This window comes from Harpegnathos saltator, unplaced genomic scaffold (assembly GCF_003227715.2).
Source record: "Harpegnathos saltator strain DR-91 unplaced genomic scaffold, Hsal_v8.6 scaffold38, whole genome shotgun sequence".
In the NCBI taxonomy this organism is placed as follows: Eukaryota; Metazoa; Arthropoda; class Insecta; order Hymenoptera; family Formicidae; genus Harpegnathos; species Harpegnathos saltator.
Genome location: NW_020230183.1, coordinates 67,458 through 89,137, shown reverse-complemented (window position 1 = coordinate 89,137; position 21,680 = coordinate 67,458). Strand labels below are relative to the sequence as shown.

General features: G+C 33.9%; 1 protein-coding gene across 12 annotated transcripts in view; it reads right to left on the bottom strand.

The window, feature by feature from the left end:
- The window catches only part of RhoBTB (Rho-related BTB domain containing), a 57,043-nt gene that overhangs the window by 9,637 nt on the left and 25,726 nt on the right, over positions 1-21,680 (bottom strand). For 6 of the 12 annotated variants that reach the window (XM_011141919.3, XM_019841688.2, XM_025300716.1 and 3 more), the window contains 7 exons: positions 20,969-21,103; positions 20,487-20,510; positions 17,805-17,958; positions 17,279-17,409; positions 14,583-14,825; positions 14,276-14,424; positions 5,219-5,462 (listed from right to left, as the gene is read on the bottom strand). In XM_011141919.3, coding sequence (XP_011140221.1) covers positions 5,219-5,462; positions 14,276-14,424; positions 14,583-14,825; positions 17,279-17,409; positions 17,805-17,958; positions 20,487-20,510; positions 20,969-21,103 — 1,080 coding nt within the window. Of the gene's footprint in view, positions 1-4,587; positions 5,463-14,275; positions 14,438-14,582; positions 14,826-17,278; positions 17,410-17,804; positions 17,959-20,486; positions 20,511-20,968; positions 21,104-21,680 lie in introns of those variants that run through there. The other 6 variants (XM_025300717.1, XM_019841687.2, XM_025300719.1 and 3 more) reach the window with 4 other exon arrangements.

Genomic DNA, 21,680 nt, shown 5'->3' with positions numbered 1-21,680 from the left:
GTGCGATGATAAAATTACAGAATGTGCAAATAAACAAGAATATCTCCTAGAAATTATATGTAATTTTGCAATTGATAATGAGGAGAATTACGATGAAAAAGATAATAATTATGATAATGACTACCATTTATTGAATGAAATGGACGTTGCATTGGAAGATAACAGTTTACCTTATTTTGACGAGTTACGTGCTAGCACGGAAATTTTGTCTCAAAAAACACGATCGGGTCAGTATCTTAATGCATATTATTGCCCAGAATTCGTTGCACCATTTTTGCGATTTGCAATAAATTATGTTTTATGGACTAATGTTATGCTACGCATTAATAAATCAAAACATTCTGTAGCTTCATCAGCTGGATCAGAAGCGTATTTTAATGATACAAAGAATATTACCCTTAACGATGAAGGCAAGCCCACTCGAGCAAATAAATTTATCATGAAACACATACGCTCGATTGAAAGTATCTGCCAAATTGAACGGGCAGCTCTTGATAATCGTGCTGCTAAAAAAAGTAATTTTATAAAGACAAGCATATCAAAACAAGAAATTTCTGCTCTCGACATTGACAAAGTATCTACTGAGCAATCACTTAAGTCGACTCAGTCAGATTTGGATGCCGAAGAAAATTGGCATGGTTTGAATCTTCCGAAAGAAACACAAGAAGATATTGTAATAAAATCTGTTAATAAAAAGTATAGAGGAAAGTACTTAACAGCCTGTCCTGATAACTTTCATTCACAATCGTCCTCTACGTAAAAAAGAAAGAATTTGTCTTCAAAATGGTTCGACCGATTGCTTCGACCGATGAAGATCGGCACAAGAAAAATTCAAATGACTTCAGCCTGTGCTTTTTGACGCAATAACAGAATTATTAATGACAGCATACGTGGATTCTGTTAACTATAAGCAGATAGTGGATGAAGAATATAAAAAATTAATATTCTTTCAAATTGTGGTAAATTATGCTATCAATGGTATTAACAACGCAATTTACTTTGACAGAATTTTTTATTTATTAACGCTGTTCAATAGCGAAGACAATGTTATTAATTGCACTTGCAATATCTCCACATTAATTGCGAAGTTATTAATTAAAGCACTGAGTGCTAAACAGAAAAGCACATGTCTCGAATGTAACCACGAGGAAACTAATAACATTCCGATAGTAGAAATCAACTCAAAGCCAATACTTCAATATGGTTTGCAAAGTGGATTACAAAGATCTATAGATACTTTCTTCTCAAATAAAGAAATCCCGTGCAAACGTTGCGGAACTAAAGTATCCCGTGAAATCATTCCCAATACACATTTATTAATTGACGTCGAACATGCATATCACAGCACACTATTGTCAGTGATTTTCAGACGAACCGAGAAACATTCAGCTATGTAAAATACCAAAAAATGTACAAATAAAACATGACAGATACAAATTATTAGGAGTAGTTTCTTATAATGGTGACGATGAACAGAAAACAAGTTATTATATTGCTTATTGCTACAGAGTAACAGAGGCCTGGGAAGAATATGACGATCTTAAATGTAAATATATACCATTGCAAGCAATAGCATCACACATATTATTTAAACCAAGCGTCATAGCTTACATAAAATTAACAGAGCGTCCATAAAAACATTTTTTATAAAATTGATATATACGTTTATAATATATACGTTTCATACATATATACGTTTCATATATTTTATATATTATTAAAGGAAAATGTGCTTTTATTTTTCATTAAATATGGTTTTATTTTGCAATGTTAAGCAATGTTCTTTTTTCTTATGATTAAGCAATATCATTTAATTTTAATGTTCGCACGACGTTGTATATTTTATTATTTTATTAAAGTTTCTTATATACATACTCACAAGTGAGAGGCAAGGGGACTCATTATAATTAAGCACCCCGATGGAATCAAACACCAGCCACGTCCTCGTCGTTGATTCCGGTTAATATTAAGAGCTGGTAATGTGCAAATGAAGATCTATCGATTAGATTTCTTATTACAATTCAGTTTCCAATGGTGGCCACCATATAGGAAATATCTCAAAAATTAATATTAAATAACTTTTGAACTAGAGGTGTGCAAACGAAAAGTCGACTTGTTTCGTAATGTGCAAACGAAGATCTTCTGATTGCCATCATCACATGTCAGAATTTTGCAAAAATGTGTAATTTGCCATGTGTGAAGTTAGCCCCCCATGACTAAATTAAAAAAATATTTGACCTACAGATGTGCAAACGAAAAATCGACCTGTTTCGTAATGTGCAAACGAAAATCTACCGACTAGGCTTATTATAATCCATTTTTGCACATTTTCAGTAGTGGCTATCATATAGCGGATATGCCAAAAGTAAACGTTAAATAACTTTTGAACTAGAGGTGTGCAAACAAAAGGTCAATTTGATTCGTAATGTACAAACGAAGATCTATCGATTTCGTCGGTTTAAGATTAATTTGCTGGAAGTTGGGGGGCCAATGTGAAGTTGGCCCTCCCAAAATTATTTCTTGAATAACTTTTAAGCGAAAGGTGTGCAAACGAAAATACGAGATGTGCATACATGTGCAAACAATGTGCAAACGAATGACGTATAGAAAGTTGTTTTTTTCAAAAGTTGGAGGGCTAATTTCACAAGGATTTCACAGAGTGCTTTTTGAACACTCAAGTGAGGAACGACCTGTACTTGACACATTAGTTTAGTCACACTACGTACAGGATGAGTTTTAGTACTTTATTTGTGGAGTAAAGCCTTTAATAATTACACACCATTACGCGATTATTGACCACTTGCATTTGTGAGTTCTCTTTGTGCGTTTCCATTTATCTGTTTACAAATAGCGTGCTCCGTTTATATATAAAGGAAGACCGAAACCGATTTGTACAAGAGATAGATTGTCCGCAGCATGTTTGTATCACGATTATTATAGAAAAAAGTATACAGTTTACAGAATCATTTTCGGCATAAAAATATAAGAAAAAGATTATTACTACTATTTTTATACAATAAAAAATCGAAATCAATCATCTAGAAAGTTCTCTACATTAAAACTTTGGAAAGTGTGCCAACATATTCCGGTTTCTTCTCTGTACAAAGCACGATGAATATCTTTTTGCGATAAAATTTTGAGTAATAATCAGTCATTTTATACCGTTGCTCATTTTCAATGTAAAATCATAATTTTCTAATGACGATTTACGAGTTTTACAAATTTCTCTATATTGAATATATGAAATCCATAAAAAGAAATTCCTTTGAGGGGCAAATGTAATTATAGTTAAACATGATAACTATGTATAATCGATCGAGGATTTTTTCTGTTTTCTTTACGATCAAGAACACAAATATTTCTCAAGTGGCCGATAACCGTGTCGTTCACTTAAAATTTGTGAACGTTCAACAAATCGCTGCACCTTAAAATAGCACTAGATCAATCAATCCTTCTACAGCCGATCGTATCTTGCTTATTCTGAAGCGAATGATGCAATGGGACAGCAATTTGGCCGACTACTATTTGACTGTCGGTCTTGTGAAACTTACTCATTAACTCCTTATCCATCGACAAAAAGAATAGATGAACTCAAACGAGAGAGAGGTGGTCGACTTTTTGGCAAGCTAATACATTGCATCTCATAACATCGCTTATTAGCTGTACTACGAACTAAAACTATTACTCAGTTTTTTCAGTCTAAACACGCATCGATAATAAGACGAATATTAGCGCAGTGCTCCTCTTCACTTTCTACTTTTGTGCATTAGTGCTTTTCGTGTGAGCACTAATTCTTGATTTAGGATTTCCATGCATTAACCAAAACGGTAACCAATTTTAGCAAGACAAAAGCGTCTTGCGCAATCTGCGAGATATATGTCATCATGAAAGTCGCGGCACTTTGAAATCATTAAATTCTTATCGAAAATGTACAATCAGGGACAACAATGAGTGGGTGTTTAAGCCAGTTATGATTTCCTCATTGTTTCATTTGTTTATTGAACATGGAAAAGCAATAAATATCAATGACCGTGCTCGTTCATCGGTTTATCAAGTATAGAATATTTCGATAATTTTCAGCTGTTTGCTAAGTTTTCGTATTTTCCATCTAAATCTGAAGTGGTGGCACAATTTTTACCTTATAATATCTTCATCATGATTGAATAAAAACAAACAAAACCGTAAACCTTTGATATACAATTAAAGAAAATTTTTTGTTTCTATATAATTAGAAAAAGAAAAACATCCCTCATAATATCCAAAACACAATGATCACAATAAAATCATAACGAAATCATAGTGATGTATGATTGTCCGCTTTACCATAGATGTAATGTCTCTATGACATTATACTTGTGCCAAGGCAGACTATGAATTTGTTGTAATCTTATTATGACTTTAATGCTATGAAGGATTGTAACCTCTAGTTCCACTTCTTCACTTTTTGTAAATTACTATTATTTCAAAATATTAACAAATATATTTAATCATAAAATATTATTATAATGTCTGCCATTTCTACGAAGAAAAACACGAATGTAAAAGAAAAAAATGTAAAAGAAAATGTAAAAGAATGTAAAAGAAAAAAATGATTACGATTTTTATTCGTATGAATCTTCATACAATCTTGTCTCTGAGTGTACACAGCTTTAAGAATTAACACGCGTAGAAAATATAAAAATTCCCCCCAAAATGTGCAATCTTTTCGCGTTGGAGATAAAAGTATGAATTGTCACGAGATTCGCAAGTGCATGTAGAAAAATCCACCCCGACCACTCACAAGGATTTGAATCGTCGTCATCATCGATACATTGTCGCGTTTTTAAAACTGTACAGCACACGTGAAAAATGATTTCGTTAAAAAAATTAATCGCGCGTATAAGACAAGTATTCGAAGGGACCTCGACAGGCTAAAATCGAAATATATCCCTGGTTAGCCTTGAATCAGTTTTCGTAGCATAATGATCATATTAACATCACGTATATCTCGCGCGCGTGCGCGCGTGTGTGTGTGTGTTATGTATTTTGTATTTTTGTTCACGTGTACTTACGTATGTCAGATACATACGCATATATAGTTCCGTCGGGATGTCTTTGCGGTCGTTTAAGTATAAATCTGTAACAGTATCAAAATGGTAAAAATAGTGCATATGAAGACCATGAGCACAGGTAGGATCAGGATGAATCTGACAGAGCGGCTGAGGCCGCTTGGTTCCTGTCATACAGCCTGCTCGCCAGATTCGATAGAGGCGTCGAAAAGTGGCCGATCTGCAGGCGTTTCGTTGGACGTCTTCGATGTCACCCCGCCACCATTTCCACTGCTATTGCCTTCTCGTCTAGTCTTACTCGAACCTGAAAAGCACAGGCAACCAGACTGATTGCGGTTCCGTTTCAACGTCGGCTTGTTCTCACGGTCTTGTTCCGCTAGACACTTCTGATAGTAGTCGTAATCCTTCAAATACCTGTTAAACAAATCACACCGATATTCAGAGTTGAACGGCAAATAGCAATGATGGCTAAAAGTATGATTACAAACTCAATCTTATCAATTTAATTAAAAAAAAAAAGATGATATGGGTTGTAGTAACGAGAGTTATATATTAGGTCGTTAAATATGAAATGTCCGATTTCCTTAAGTACTAAGTTCGACAGTCGATATTTCTGACATTTCACCTTTACAGTTCTTGATTTTTTTTTTCTTGTAAAGGTACATCATCACTCTTTCAAACGCATATTTGGTTTGTGATTATCTTTCGAAATGTCTTTGTTACAGCAATCTTTGTGTAACCATGGATAAGTTAAAAATTCGTGTTATTTTCGAAAACTGGTCAATCGATTACAGCGGATGTAATTAACTGAACGAAATGATGAGGATGCTTGCGATTAAGCAGCCGAGACTGGTCAATAGAGACAGGCCAATCTTTTTGCAAGATAACACTCGACCACATATCGCACAAACAACGTTGTTCAAACTACAGTACTTGGAAACTCTCTATCATCCACCATATTTACCAGATCTTGCACCAACTGACTACCACTTCTTCCAGGCAGTGGACTACTTCTTGCAAGGAAAAATATTCAATTCTCAACAAGCTGGAAAACGCCTTCCGCGATTTCACTTGCTCTTCAGGCTTTTTCGCTGCTGGCATGAATAAGCTACCGTTAAGATGGCAGAATTGTGTCGATACTTTAGGCGCATACTTTGATTAATTTTACTATTTCTGGTTTGAGATATAATAAACCAAACTTTTGATTCGAAATCGGACATTTCATATTTAATGACCTAATACAAAGGTTGTTCAAACTGGCTTAATATAGAAATATTGCGAATTCCATCAAATCTTCATTATTATATTTGTGTTTAAATATAATATTGGGTGTGTGAATATGACTCCGCCCTTTTTTGTTAAAATAAAACACATTTGCTTGTTTAGAAAATTAAAGAAAAGTTTATTGAAAGTATGCTCCATCTGCAGCTACAACCTTCGCCCATCTTTCAGGTAATTTATGTATTCCTTGCCTGAAGAAGTCCTGGTCTTTTGAGCTGATCCAATTATCAAGCCAAATTTCGATACTTTCGTATGAAGTGAACCGTTCTCCCGTAAGATCTGACTGCATCGTCCGGAATAAGTAATAATCTGAAGGAGCTATGTCTGGCGAATATGGCGGGTGGAGTAGCACTTCCCAGTCCTGTCCATCTAAATATCTTTTCACGACTTCTGCGGTATGCGGTTTGGCATTATTATGCTGAAGAATTAATTTGCTGTGTCTATTCACCCATTCTGGCCGTTTTTCTTCTATGGCTCGCTTCAAACGCATTAGTTGTCGTCGGTAAACTTCTCCTTTAATAGTTTGGCAACGATCCTCTGTCAATAATGCTTCCAATTCAGCATCTTCAAATTTTTTTGTTGGTTTCCCATGTTCTCTGTCCTCAGTTTCAAAATCATTATTTTGAAATCGTCGAAACCATTCCGTACAAGTTGTATTAGATGGAGCATGATCACCATAAATCTCCACAAGCAAACAATAAGTTTTCGCTGCACTTTTCTTTGCAATAAAATAGTGTAATAATACTTCCCGCAAATGATGTTTGTTTAGAACGAAAACCGACATTTTCAAGTAGGGTAAAACACTTGTTGCTTACACTTAAACCAAATTTCACGTAGTGCGTTTGAAAGTTGACATGAAGTACTATCGAATACAAGTATTGCCAGTTATTAGTACACGTTAACAATACTAAAAGCAACATCTGTTGGAAAAGGGCGGAGTCATATTCACACATCCAATACTATAGTACAATTTATCAATTAACCTTTGTTTCACAGTATACCAAAATAAACACCACGAATGGTTATATAAAAAACGGAGAAAACTGAGTTGCATATAATGTTAAAGTATTTTCATCTAAAATGTTTAATATCAATTGAAATTGAAGCAGAGTTGGATTCGACACTTTCAGAGTTCGTTCTTTTGTTTTCAACGATTAAGAACTGGACTTCTGAAGTTAAACGTAATCATATAAACAAATGACGAATTGTGCAACGGATGTCTAAAACTGGTTATTACTCGATAAATAATAGGAAATATCAATAATGTATCGTATTAGATGATCAGCGTGTAAAAGTCACATAATAGACGTAATGGGCATTTTCAATGGCAATATACAGAATATTTTAACCCTTTGAAGCACAGCGACACTCTGGAGTGTCACCTTTTAGTTTCATTTTATTACGTTTTCCAGATATAAAACACTCGATTTTCTTGCTGTTTTTTGGGTTTTCATTCGAGTATTATGTTATTAAGTATGTTGTAATGCGTAATTCTCATAAATTGTTTATGAAATTGTTTATATAAATAGTTAAATGCAAAAAAAAGTATTTTTTGTACAAAAAATTCGTGTCACAAAGAACAATTATAGCTATATGGATGACAATTGATACCCTGGGGTTTTCAAGATCGCCGATTACAAATCCGGGGTTAGAATTTCGAAATTCAAAATGGCGGATCCAATATAGTGGGCAAAAATGTTCAAAATCCTTCGATTTCGACAGAAATAAGTACATTTGGGGTACAAATAGGTATAGGAGGTTCTTCGGGTCGTCGATTACGAATTTGTTATCAGATTTCCGAAATTCAAAATGATGGATCCAATATGGTGGACAAAAATGTTCAAAATCCTTCGATTTCGATAGAAATAGATACATGGAGGTTTTTTGGGCCGTTGTTCACAAATTTGTTATCAGATTTCTGAAATTAAAATCCATAATATCATATCAAAATTGACCACTTGAAGTCGCCATATTGGATCCGCCATTTAAAATTTTTTAATTTCGACTCTGTATTTGTCATCTATGATCAAAAAAACATATATATGTACCGAGTTTGATACATATCCATAATATCATATCAAAGTTAGCCATTTAAAGTCGCCATATTGAATCTGCCATTTTGAATTTTAAAATTTTGATTCCGGATTCGTAATCAGCGACCCAGAAAACCCCTATATACATAATCGGTTTCTTTTATTATTGCATAGAAAAATTCGGGCTTCAAAGGGTTAATTAAAGAATTGGGTATAAAAAACTCTTTGTGCATTAAATGCTGCGTTTACTTAAACTGTAACACAAATTTAACCGTTTCATTATTTCTCGCGAATTTTTGGCACATATTTTTAATATTCCAAAGAATTTTTTGCGCCGATTCATAAATTTGAGTTCACCACTATACTCCAGCATGCACATGCATCTAACGAAGGAATAATCAAACCAGTGCACGCACAAAAATTCTTCATTACCGAAAAAGGCGAAAATGATTTTGTCTCCATGGTGACTGCTTTTGGGATTCACATAAAATTATTTTCATTGACTATTTGGTAAAGAGAAAAATAAATAGCAGATATCGTATTAATTTATTACAATAATTGAACAACAAAAATAAAGAGAAATAACCACATTTAACCGAAAATAAAATGTTTTTTTACTATGATGACGCACCGACATACATGTTTGCAATCGCTATGGCTAAAATATATGATTTGGAATTGGAATTAGTGCCCCATCCATACTATTCGAATTTGATTTCCTATGTTTTGCGTCTATTTTCAAAACCAAAGAAATAGATTAACACTAAGAGATTTTCGTTCAATTCCTAAATATCGCTATTACTCGTATAAATAGTTACTTTGAAATCTTGTATTCATCAAATTGCGAAGAAGGCTTTGGAGTACCGTTGGAATAAGTATGTCGAGATAGTAAGATACTTTGGATGAGTGCAAAAGTTTTGATATATGTACATGTAGAGTTTCAGAAATATAGTGACCTAACTTTAAAAGCATATTCTACTCATTGTAAAGATGAGAAAAGGTCATATAAATACGAGTCGAGAAACGCATCTTTTCCATATTATAAACATTTTTTCTATTTGTAACAGACTTTGGTAAGAATATTTCATTAAAGAAATTGTTGGAAATAATTTCTTTCTGCATCAATACATATAGTACTGGACAAAATAAAATACGCACCTTGGACATTTTCACGTTTATAACTCGGCGTAAATAACTCGGCAGTCTTGAGAGATAGAATAATGATATATTCGAACGAAAAGAAAGTCTCTTCTATTTTTAAGTTTTAAGTGAAAAAATTCCAAAAAACATTATTATTATTATTATCATTATTATTATTATTATATCATTATTATTATACATTATTATTATTATATGTACAGAGTGTCCGGTAATTAGCTGCCAACCTGAAGTGTGAAGGTAGATTGGGTTAAGACAAACATAAAAGTCCCATACCGTTTTGTGAAATTCGCAATAATTATCAAGTTATTAATGACAGAAATCTGAGGAGTGGGAGCATGCCGATATAGATGATTGGAGAAGCGTTGCAGCTGCTCAGGCCACAGTGTGGCCCAGTTGAACCAGAAACTTTTGCTGGTGCGCGGCGAGGGGAAGAACAACGCGCCGCTATTCGTTATTTTATCTCGCCGCACCTATGTCTGTACGCTGCGCCGCACGCTGCCAACAGTTGCTGGGTCGACTGGGCCGCGCTGTAACCCGAGAGGCTGCGACGCTTCTCCAATCATCCATCTTGGCGCGTGCTCATTCGTCAGATTTCTATAATTAATAATTCGATAATTATTGCGAATCTTGCAAAATAATATGGGACTTTTATGTTTGTCTTAACCCAATTTACCTTCACACTTCAGATTGGCAGATAATTACTGGACATCCTGTATATATATAAAAATCCTTCAATAGTAAATCTGTTATATTTATTGTCATGTTTACCTTGGCCAAAATAAAATACGCACTGGAATGTTTACTTATTTACTTTTATTAATAAGGATTTGTAGGCTACTTCTTGGTACTGCTGGAAATAAGAGACTGTGTAAATAAATGTGTTACTAATTATTTTGATAATTATTGGTGCTGTTGGGAAGAATAATGTATCGATTATTCACCAATACCTAACTGAAAACTAAACAAATTTCTGTACAAATTCGAAACTTAATAGTTAAGGACCGGCAGAAGGGACTCTCCAATAGGGAAATCGGTCGAAAGTATAACATAAGTGAAACTGCGAATAGGAAAATCTGGAAAAATTTTTGGAATTTGACACAGTAGCGAATAAGACCGGTCCGGACCTTCTTCCGGCGGAAGAAGAAGACAAATCCAACCGAGGATCGACTGATCATACGGGACGCAAAAAAATTCGACTGTTTATAAAATTAAAATTAAAAAATCCGATATGTTTCCTATTACATTAGTTGTGTAAAACGTTTAATTAAAGATTTCTAAGTAAACCATATGCAGGAAACTCCGGAAAGCTGGCGTGAGAAATAGTTTTGTACTGTCGCCTTTTGATCCGAAAGACTAATAAGATCAAACATTTGAAATTTACCAAGAAATATGTCCATAAGCCAAGAAATATGTCGTTCAGTGGAGTTCTGGCGAATGATTTGGAGTGATAAAATGATCTTTTACGCTTAGGATTCTCAAAATATATCCATTTCTCTTCGCCAGTCACAATTCGATGGAGAAATGACTTTCTTTTGTACCTGGCGAGCAGCATTTCGCAAGTGGTTTTTCAGTTTTCCTGCTGTCTTTCATTCAGTTCATGTGGAACCCATTTTCCCATCTTCTGGATCTTTCTCATGGCTTTCAAACGTATGGAGACGGCTTCTCGTGTCACATTTAATTGATCCGCGAGTTGTTGTTGCGTTTGAGCGTCATCCTCATCCAACAATGCTTGCAATTCGCTGTCTTCAAACTTTTTCGGTCGTCTTCCACGTTCTTCGTTTCTCACGTCAAAATCGCCAAGGTTGAATTTTTTAAACCACTCAAAGCACTGTGAGTATGTATCTCGTGAAGAAAGTATGTGCTTACTCTTGACGTCGAGTGGTGGAAAATCAGTTTTTTTCGAATTTTGGGAGAATGGATGGTAGTACGAGATTCATACTTTAAAATTATAATTTTTAAGTTTAAAACAATTCAGAACAAAAAGGGCTCGGTTGGAACAAGAAAGAAAACATGTGTTTACTCTTGACGTCGGGTGCTGGAAAATCGATTTTTTTCGAATTTTGCGAGAACGGATGATGGTACGAGATTCATACTCTAAAACTATAATTCTTCAGCCTAGAACAACTCAGAACAAAAAGCGCTTGGTTGGAACAAGAAAGAAAACATGTGTTTACTCTTGACGTCGGGTGCTGGAAGATCAATTTTTTTCGAATTTTGGGAGAACGGATGGTAGGACGAGATTCATACTCTAAAACTATAATTTTTAAGCCTAGAACAACTCAGAATAAAAAGCGCTTGGTTGGAATAAGAAAGAAACCATGTGTTTACTCTTGACGTCGGGTGCTGGAAAATCAATTTTTTTCGAATTTTAGGAGAACGGATAGTAGGACGAGATTCATACTTTAGAACTATAATTTTTAAGTCTAGAACAATTCAGAACGAAAAGGGCTCGGTTGGAACAAGAAAGATAAGTTTATTCTTGGTCCGGTAGACTGTTTGTCAAAAAACTTTTTTTCATTTTTCGAATTTATAATTCAACTTATGGATTTGTCCTTTTGGAACAATGTTTGGAACAACTAGAACAATCTATAGCGGTATCGAAATGTTCAATTTTCGAAAAAAGGGGTGCCAGCTAAAAAAATCATTTTTTTGTTTTATTCGAAAACCGTTTGGAATGAAGCAATAACATTTTGGGAGAATGTAGTACAAAGTCAGAACAATTTGGAACAACTTTTAAAATTATAAATTTCGAAAAACGGGGTGCCAATTTCATACATCCCGCCGTGGGCCCTCACTATCGCAAAATTCAATAGAAATGTTCAAATGATCATAATTCTGCGAAAAATATTCGTAGAAACCACGGCGACCTCGTGTTGTTTTCGTCTCGGAAAGCTCTTTCGAACGAGCTCTCACTCAACCCCACATGCCATTTAAGTGGTGTGGAGGTGGGTGTTTTTGTGGTTAAATAATAGACTTTGTGATCCCATTGTACCTCTATAAATTTCAATCCTACATTTCAAACCATTCAAAAATTATTTAGGTAGCCCGGAACATTTGGGAAGCACTGTATAGCAATATCAGTATAACCTTGAATAGACTTTGAATTGTCAAGTTCACGTGAAGGTCATCTTAAATTTCTTAAATGAGACCCCCTATTTTTCATTACATATTCTTGTAGCTTATCTCGTGGTCTTTTCAAAATATTGAATGTTTTTTCGTTAAGTATTTTACGATTTACAAGAATTAAAAGTTACAGTACTGCCGGCATTAGCATTACCCAAGGTGTACCGCGTGGAGATTGCACGCCTGCGCGATTTCGACTTTCTCTTAAAATATAAAGTGAAAGGAATATTAAATATCATATTTCGATTTTCAAATTCGAGCAACAATTAAGAAACAGCATTAGCTGTCGTCATTTGCATTTCATTCAGTCATTACCATTATTCTTTATCATTGCCTTTAGGAAAACTGAATTGTTCCAAGTATTAATTTACTCAGTTTAACTAATTCTTCCGCTTGTCAATATGCTACGTCTTTCAGAGCGTGAGCACATATCTCGTCTGATGATGAGAGGATAGGGTGATCGATTATGGTCGTATAATGATGTAAAGCAGCTTTTTAATCAAACATTTCGTGATCAAGATACTCCCATTTCAAAATCTAATGTTGAGAGAACAATAAAGCGTTTTGAGGAAACTAGTAGTGTGAAAAATCGTGCAATATCAGGTAGACTTGCATCAGCAACAAATTCAGAAAAATCATTAGATGTTTTACAATCCTCGAAAATCCGCATGACTACATTCTATCCGCAAAGTAAGACAGCAAAATGATCTAGATAAAAAGTCTGTGCTTTTTAATTTCGACTCTGTATTTGTTATCTGTGTTCGATAAAACATACATATACCGAGTTTGATACATATCCATAATATTATATCAAAGTTAGCCATTTGAAGTTGCCGTATTGGATCTGCCATTTTGAATTTCTTAAATTTGACTCCAGATTCTTTGTTAGCGACTCAAAAACCTTGGGAGTACCGAGTTATGAGCAAATCCGTTGAAAATTGACAGAATTATTCAAAATGGACATATATGGGCCATTACCAGTGAAATGGTTAATCTGCTGCTACAATAGCCATCATATAATTATAACTTAAATCATTCTGAACAAAAGAATGAAGAAGAGATCCTTTACCATTTTGCAAATAAGTATTCAAATTTTCAAGTTATCAATTAAAAGAGCATCTAGATATGATCATTTTCAATTATTAATAGCTTAATAACTATTGCAATTTTTGCAAAATAGTACTTAACTTCTCAGGTTGATCTGAATAATCTTCACAACTTTTCGTTTCCAAAAGCACCCCAAACATCTATATACGTATTATACGTATATGTATATACGTATTATATATTAAATATAAATTAGATAAGTCGAATATCGAGATATGCTATCAGATGAGAAAATTTGAAGAGCTTTACCTATTATTTCATAGATTAACGATATTTCATAGATAGACAAATTCTTTGTGTTCAAGTATGTAATAGTTTCTGCTCTCCTAATCTCTTTACGTACTTTGTTACCATAATCTCTAAATTTGAAGAATATTTCCATAATCGCGATAATAATCAAATTGAATAAAAATCATGCTACGTATGTGTGCGTGCATGCGTGCGTGCGTGTGTATGTGTGTATACAACGCACAAAATTATTCAAACGAGGAGATAAACAAATGCTTCAATATTTTTACATACCAGACCGGCGGCCATCGATGTTCGTTCAAATACTCCTGATTCTCCGGATGAAGTAGCCGTACGCTGCGAGGCGACATTTTGCACAACTTATTATAATTAACGCAGAGATGATTCATGCACCAGTCGGCCAACTGATCGGCATTATGCAGCTGTAAGTCACAACTAAACGTTAAATGAACAGTACCATCGCCTATGTTTTTTCGCGTCTTTAATTCATTTGAAAAGATACGAATGGATCGATCAAGGGATCGATCATTGTTTTTTTTATTCATTTGTTCACTCGACAATACGGAAGAGAAATACCAACCTTGCACGGCTCCAACAGTCTTAGGCAGTTTTCAACGGCTTCGTTCCCCTCATTTTGTGATAGGCGATCGAGATCCTCGATCACTCTGCTTTCAACTAAATTCACCAATCGTGGAAGGCAGAGTCTGTTGGCTAGCTCCAGTAGATTCAAGCATCTGGCCGAGGAGATCGCCGGCACCTCGTCCGTGTAAAGATAGCAGAGCAACTTATGGAATGTGTACTCCCGCACTCCAGGAAAGACTATCTGTGGTCGGGATAATTATGAAACATATCCTCTTTAATTTTTCGTAATATAATTGATGCGGTATTGATATATTAAAAGTGTAAAAAAGTTTTTTAAAATTTTCTTTGTAAAAACTTTACAATAATTTAAATTCAAGATATTGAATTGTTCATTAAGCTGCAATTTTACTGCTTCATGACAACGCGAGACTATACGTGTCAAGTTAAAAAATTATACAGCATGCACTACGAGACTCTGCTTCACCCACTATACTTTCCAGACCTCTCGCCAACCGACTACCACTCTTTTTAAGCATTTGAACTATTTTTGGCAGGAAAAAAGTTCAACAATGAAGCAATCGTCAAAAACACCTTTGAAGAGTTTCTTCAGTCCAGACTTCTATTTTTGGGTTCCGGACTTTGGTCGGATTTTGATCGCTGGACTTGTATAAAACTGGCATAAATGTATTGATATCTCGCTGGGAGAAAATTTATTACATCTAATGGTGCCTATTTTGATTAATAAAAGTCAGTTTTTACAGAGCTACTGTTGTTTGAAGTTTTCAAATCCGACATTTTATGTGCAACTTAAGGGGGCATATACACTTAGCAGAGTTCAAAAAATCGATTTTTCGTTTTTTACATTTTCTTAAAGCTTCATATGTAGAGAATATTTTCTCTAAGTTTTAAGTCAATATTGTAACAAATGACAAAGTTATAGGCCTAAGAATACGTTGGAAACTTGCACAGGCTGGCGTCATTCAAATAGCCTAACTGCTCGTCCTGTGTATTATTTCTCCCGAATTTATTGTGTTTCTTGTAGTGTATGCGTTATGTATTTTTATCGACGGAGTAATTATGATTCTGAACCCGATGACAACCCACATTGTGATATCGTGAAGTTAATCATCAACATCGTTGGAGTCTCATTGTATGGTATATTAAACGGAAATCTTATCGGCTCTTATTTCTTTGACGAAAATGTTAATGGTAATAATTATTTACATTTTCTGCAACAAAGATTGCCGGCATTGCTTGAAGATATCAACCTGAATACAAGACAACGTATGTTCTTTCAACAGGACGGTACGCCTGCGCACTGAAGTAGAAGAGTTAGATACCATTTAGATTTCACATTCTCAGGTAGATGGATAGGACGCGGTGGACCAGTGTCATGGTGTCTTAGATTTCTAGACTTGTCAATTCCAGATTTTTTTTTATGGGGATACATGAAGAATGTTGTATACTCAAAAACAACCACAACAAGAGATAATTTGATGGAGCATATAATTCTTGCCTGCCGTAGCATTCCAAGAAATGTACTTTTATCGACAGTCGACGGTTTTGAACGTCGAATTCAATTATGTGTGGATAATAATGAACAGATATTTGAACACTTATTAAAATCATAATCCTTTCACACGAAAACTAGATTCTGATATGGATCGGATAGTCTGGATCAGTCTCGCGCGATCTTACCTTAACCGGTTGGATCAGTCCCGATCTTGGTTTATAACTTAACAAGTACTTAACGAAAAGTAACTTAGTTATAGTGTTTTGGAAAGCTCTCGAGATGAGCTATAAGAACATGTAATGAAAAATAAGGGATTCTATTTAAAAAATCGAAGGTGACCTTCACGTGATCTTCAGAGGATTATCCAAGGTCAAATCAATCATACCATCTTATGTCTCCCTCCGAACCAAACAACTTTTGTCTGAAACATTTTTGTCTACTAAGTTTAATTTTCGAGATATTAGATTGGATCATTTAAAATGAGACACCCTGTATAATATATATTATTTGTATCCTCTATAATAAAATAAAATAAAATAAAATTTAATATCTTTTAACGTAACATTACGTTATGCACACGTTAACTTTTAATGTACACATTGCATATTTATAGATTACTGTTTTTACATTCTTTCATATATTTTTCTTATAATTTCACATGTTAAACTACAATTAATACTCACGGATCGTTGGTCATACACTTAATAAACATTATATGTTATAAAATTTTGTATTTATATTAACATTTCTTTTCTTATACTTTCTATTATTTCAACGATATTAACAAAAATATGGGAACTCCGATTTTTTTAAAGGTATTTTCACTTCTAAAACCATTTATTAACTAAAATAAAAAGTAACTAAGTGATCAGATTCATATATATTTTAATTCCACAAAAGTTAAAATTTTTTTCCACAAAAAGAATTTTCGATTTTCCGAACGTTCCTTATAAATCAGATGATAAATATGATCGATAATGTGTTGAGTTGGCTTCATAGTCTTATATTATTGCACCAAATTATGAGTTTGTTTATATAATACAAACAAGAGATTAGAACATGAAAATTTTGTTGAAGAAATTAGGGCATTTAGTTTGACATATATATCACGGAAATTTAATCCGTTCAATTCGAAGTGTTTCAATTAAATTGTTTTTATAGTGTACATAAAATATACTCACAACTTTTGCGCTGCTTTCGCGAAAATCGCCAGAGAACATGGCTTTCATCACGTCGCATCGGGCAGTGAGAATCGCTTTATGGGCTGGTACGCTGCCGTCGTCCAACTCGAACATCACATCGGCGAAGAGACCTAAGCATAATACATTTACGATTAAGAGTTTGCTGTAGTAGTCTCGTTTCATCATTCCTTGTTAATACTTCTGCTTCCAATATCGCAGTCATATCGAATTATTAAATTAAAAATAAAAATTCACGAGTTATTTTTCTTTGCTTTATATATCTAAAATATATCTATATCATTCCATTGAGATAACTAATATATATATTATTAATATATATATTGCTATTAGTACTTTTTTGTTAGAACAACAGAAAGTTAATTTAGTAACTTAGTTGGCCAAGAATTACTAATTTGTAGCGAAATCAACAATTTTTTCTGTCAGTGTATTTAACAAAGCTGCGATTTGGAACCAGCAGCTTAACAATGATTTACTCTCCTTGCTCTACTCTCCTTGCTTTACTCACCTTGCTCCAGACAAATATCCTCTAATCGTTGTCTAACCACTTGCTTGTATCGATTATTGAGATCGCTATTGACAAACTGCTCCCGCGTTTGTATGCTACCAAGCACCATAAGTAATTGCGGTAGCTCGAGGAATTCGGCCGCTTGTCTAATCTCCTGCGGGCAAGAGCGATCATAAAATTACATTATGTGCTATCGTTGACCATCGTCAACGTAGACATGATCGATAAAAAGAAAACGATACGAGATCTAATTACTTTCACTAGAGATCCTATCTCGCTAGGCGATGATTCTAAAATGTCGGTGAGAACAATTGGAAGCGTTATTCATGCAAATCCACGATCGATTAACTGAAGGCCGATCCATCAAGTCACTCTTCAAGAAATTCCGCTATTCGATAATGACAAAGACAATGCTATAGTAGCAATTATTCACGAACTATATAAGTTTAAAGAGTATGGCAAACTAAACTTCGATGTGCGAATCGTTCTTATTGAAAAGAACTTTCCCCCAAAAATGCGACTTCAAATTGCGTTAACCATTTTAGTAGATTTTACTGGTCTCTTTCATTTTTACGTTATATACAGGGTGTTCCATTTTTAAAAACGCACCTCGATAATTCTTCAACGAAGCATTTTCAGCAAAAATGTTTTGGACCAAAGTTGTATGATTTCAAAGAGGACATAAAACAACTATACTATTTTGTTTACAAATGGCATCACTTTCGAGATATTTACTGATCATTACTTTTCTTAAATGGAAACCCTAATGTTTTATTACACCGTTTCTTTCTACTAATTAATTTAAACTTTTGTCTGAAAGACTTGTTTATTTGCCTAATATTTTTTGAGATATTTAAGGAAAACTTGATAATTTTTTCAATATTTAACTCACGATATCACGCTAACTATTTGTCGAAAGAAAAAGTGATACTAGATTTTTTGTTCTACTTGGTCTCAAGAATATATTGTTACAATAGCGCCCTGACTTTTGTTAACTTACTGACTTTTGGAAATTTCAAAATCATCAAATTAATAAAAGTCAGGGTGCTATGTAACAATATATTCTTAAGACCAAGTAGAGCAAAAAAGTCTAGTACCACTTTTTCTTCCGATAAATAGTTAACGAGATATCGTGAGTTAAATATTGAAAAAGTTATCAAGTTTTCCTTAAATATCTCAAAAAATATTAGGCAAATAAAAAAATGTTTCAGACAAAAGTTATTCAAATTAATTGATAAAAAAGACAGTGTAATAAAAAATTGGGGTTTCCATTTAAGAAAAGTAATGATTAGTGAATATCTCGAAAGTGATGTCATTTGTAAACAAAATAGTATAGTTATTTTATTTCCTTCTTGAAATCATCAACTTTTGTCTGAACTTTTGTCTGAAATATTTTTGCTGAAAATGCTTCATTCATGAATTATTGAGGTGCGTTTTTTAAAATGGGACGTTGATAACGCAGTAATAACTTATATATGCATTTTATTTGATAAGAGCGTGTCCGGCATAACTCAAGAACAATTTATTTCAATAACTTGGAAAATAAGAATATATACATACTACTTGATCAGAACTATGATACTTCATTATTAATAATATGTTCAGACGCCTCCATTATCAATAATTGCATGGCATCTTTCTACTAATTTTATGGCATATTCTTGAGGAAAAAATCTCCAAAATCAATCAAATTTGTCGAACTAATTTTTTGACCTTCGAAATTTTCTTTCCACGAAGCTTAAGCTTCATTAATGCCCAAACGTTTTCGATGGAATTTATATCCGATATCTATGATGGCTAATCCAGCACGTCAACGTTATTTTCTTGTTTCCATGCGGTAGGAAATTCCGATCGATTCCGATGTTTTGAATTATTGCAACAATCTTGTAACAATCATTTTTCATTTTTCCTTTTAAACCATTTTCGGGCAAATGATAATAAAGTCTTCTCATACATTTTAACCATTTTAACAGTGTTCAAATTGCTTGTGAAGATATGCAAAATGTCAAATCCTTGCTTTGCGAAGAAGTTCCAAATATGCATCTTTTTTCGACGTTTTTCACTTCTAAGTATTATAGATTCAATTACTTATCTATATATCCTTAGATCTTCTCATGTATTTAGTAGCAGCTTGGCATAACCTTTCGAGTGTATACAGAGAAACACGACTTTAAATTGCGATGCATATACAGCATTCATAGCGAAATATGTATTTCTATTATAAAAGTTGAACGACAACTGAAGCTTTCTCCACAAAGCGTCTTAGAAGATTTCCTTCTACTAACTCTCATTGGAATTTCCCGTTTAACGATTTCCATTTAACGATGTAAAAGTTTTACAGAACACGCTTTTATCAGACTTATCTTAACAAATTGTATTTATCCCTCAATTATCTTCTCGACATTTGTTCGGTTTACTTTAATACATTTCGTTGCCCGAACGAGAAAGCAGATCAATGCTCGGTAATGCGTCAGATTTGCTTATTATGAAAAATCGATACGCGAGTTATATTTGAGAAGGCGCATGCTCGTATATGATGATATGATCTCGCAATTGAATCTTTCAAATCGGAAAAAGATCAGAGCTGAATGAGGCTACTATGTACGTGCGTGCGTGCGCATGTTAACGTATGTATTGATGCGACTGCTAAGTTTTCAAAACGCATTTCGCTTTTGTACTAACCAGTAGAAGCCCAATAGGAGCTGTCTGAAAGAATAGATCCGCGTTAGTTACTATGTACTTTTACAACACTTACGATTTTAACTTGTCGCAGACGCAATATATTCTTAGAGACCTCGATAATTCAATCGCGCGATCATTATTTCAACGCTTGATAATTATCATTTCGAAATCAAGAAATTTTATGTACATGTTATTAATCAACATGCTGATGCAATGACAATAAGAGCGCACATAGATAATTTAATTCATAAGAAAACAACTTATTCGATTAAATTTCACACGTACCGCAAGCGTACAAGATCATAAGCTTACTAGATCACTCTTCATTGCTCGACATTCGAGACATTATCTCGCTTATTCTCATTTTTACAGTTGCATGTCTTCTGTTGTTTAACCATACATAAAAAAGAAGGGGGGTAGGTCCCCTTATATTTTCCGAATACATATCTTATGTTACGATAATTTTTATCGATCCAACGTACTTGTAGATCATGATACCGTTTATCCAAACTTCCCGTATAAATAAATTGCAAACACTGCTGCATCGCCTGCGGAGTAATCAACTTGGACAGCGTAACTACCGTTGTGGGCTGCTGCATTCCATTCACATTCTCGGTCTGCAAAGCATTTCATTTCGATGGGTAAGGCGATACGGAACGATACTCTTAAAGTTTCTTGGAGTGAAAACTCACTCCAATCAAATAAGTAAGCATACAAAACAAGTAAATATTCACTCAAAGCAATAATAAAAGCGTGCCGCTCGAAATTACAGGAGTAAATATTTGATTAAAGCTTACAATGGATTTTTAATATTACAAGATTAAATTAGTTCTGGCCCCTAGCAATAAATGGCTTTAGTAACAAGTTAATGGTTAATACGAATGTTGAAATCTGGTAACACTGAAAAATTTGATATTTCTTTATGACATTTGATAGTTTGCGCGCTATTGTTACAGATAGTTTCATTGTTTATACATGTCTAAAATGGATCGTACAAAATTGCGTTTTCGACATTCATTACTTTTTTGTTTGATTTGAAAAAATCGGCAACTAAAACTCATGAAATGCTTGTTACAACTTATGGTAATCAAGCTCCATCATATTCCAACTGTAAATTTTGATTTCAATAATTCAAAAATATTGGTCAACCAAAAAAATTCAAAAATATTGAATTATAAGCACTATTGAATGAAA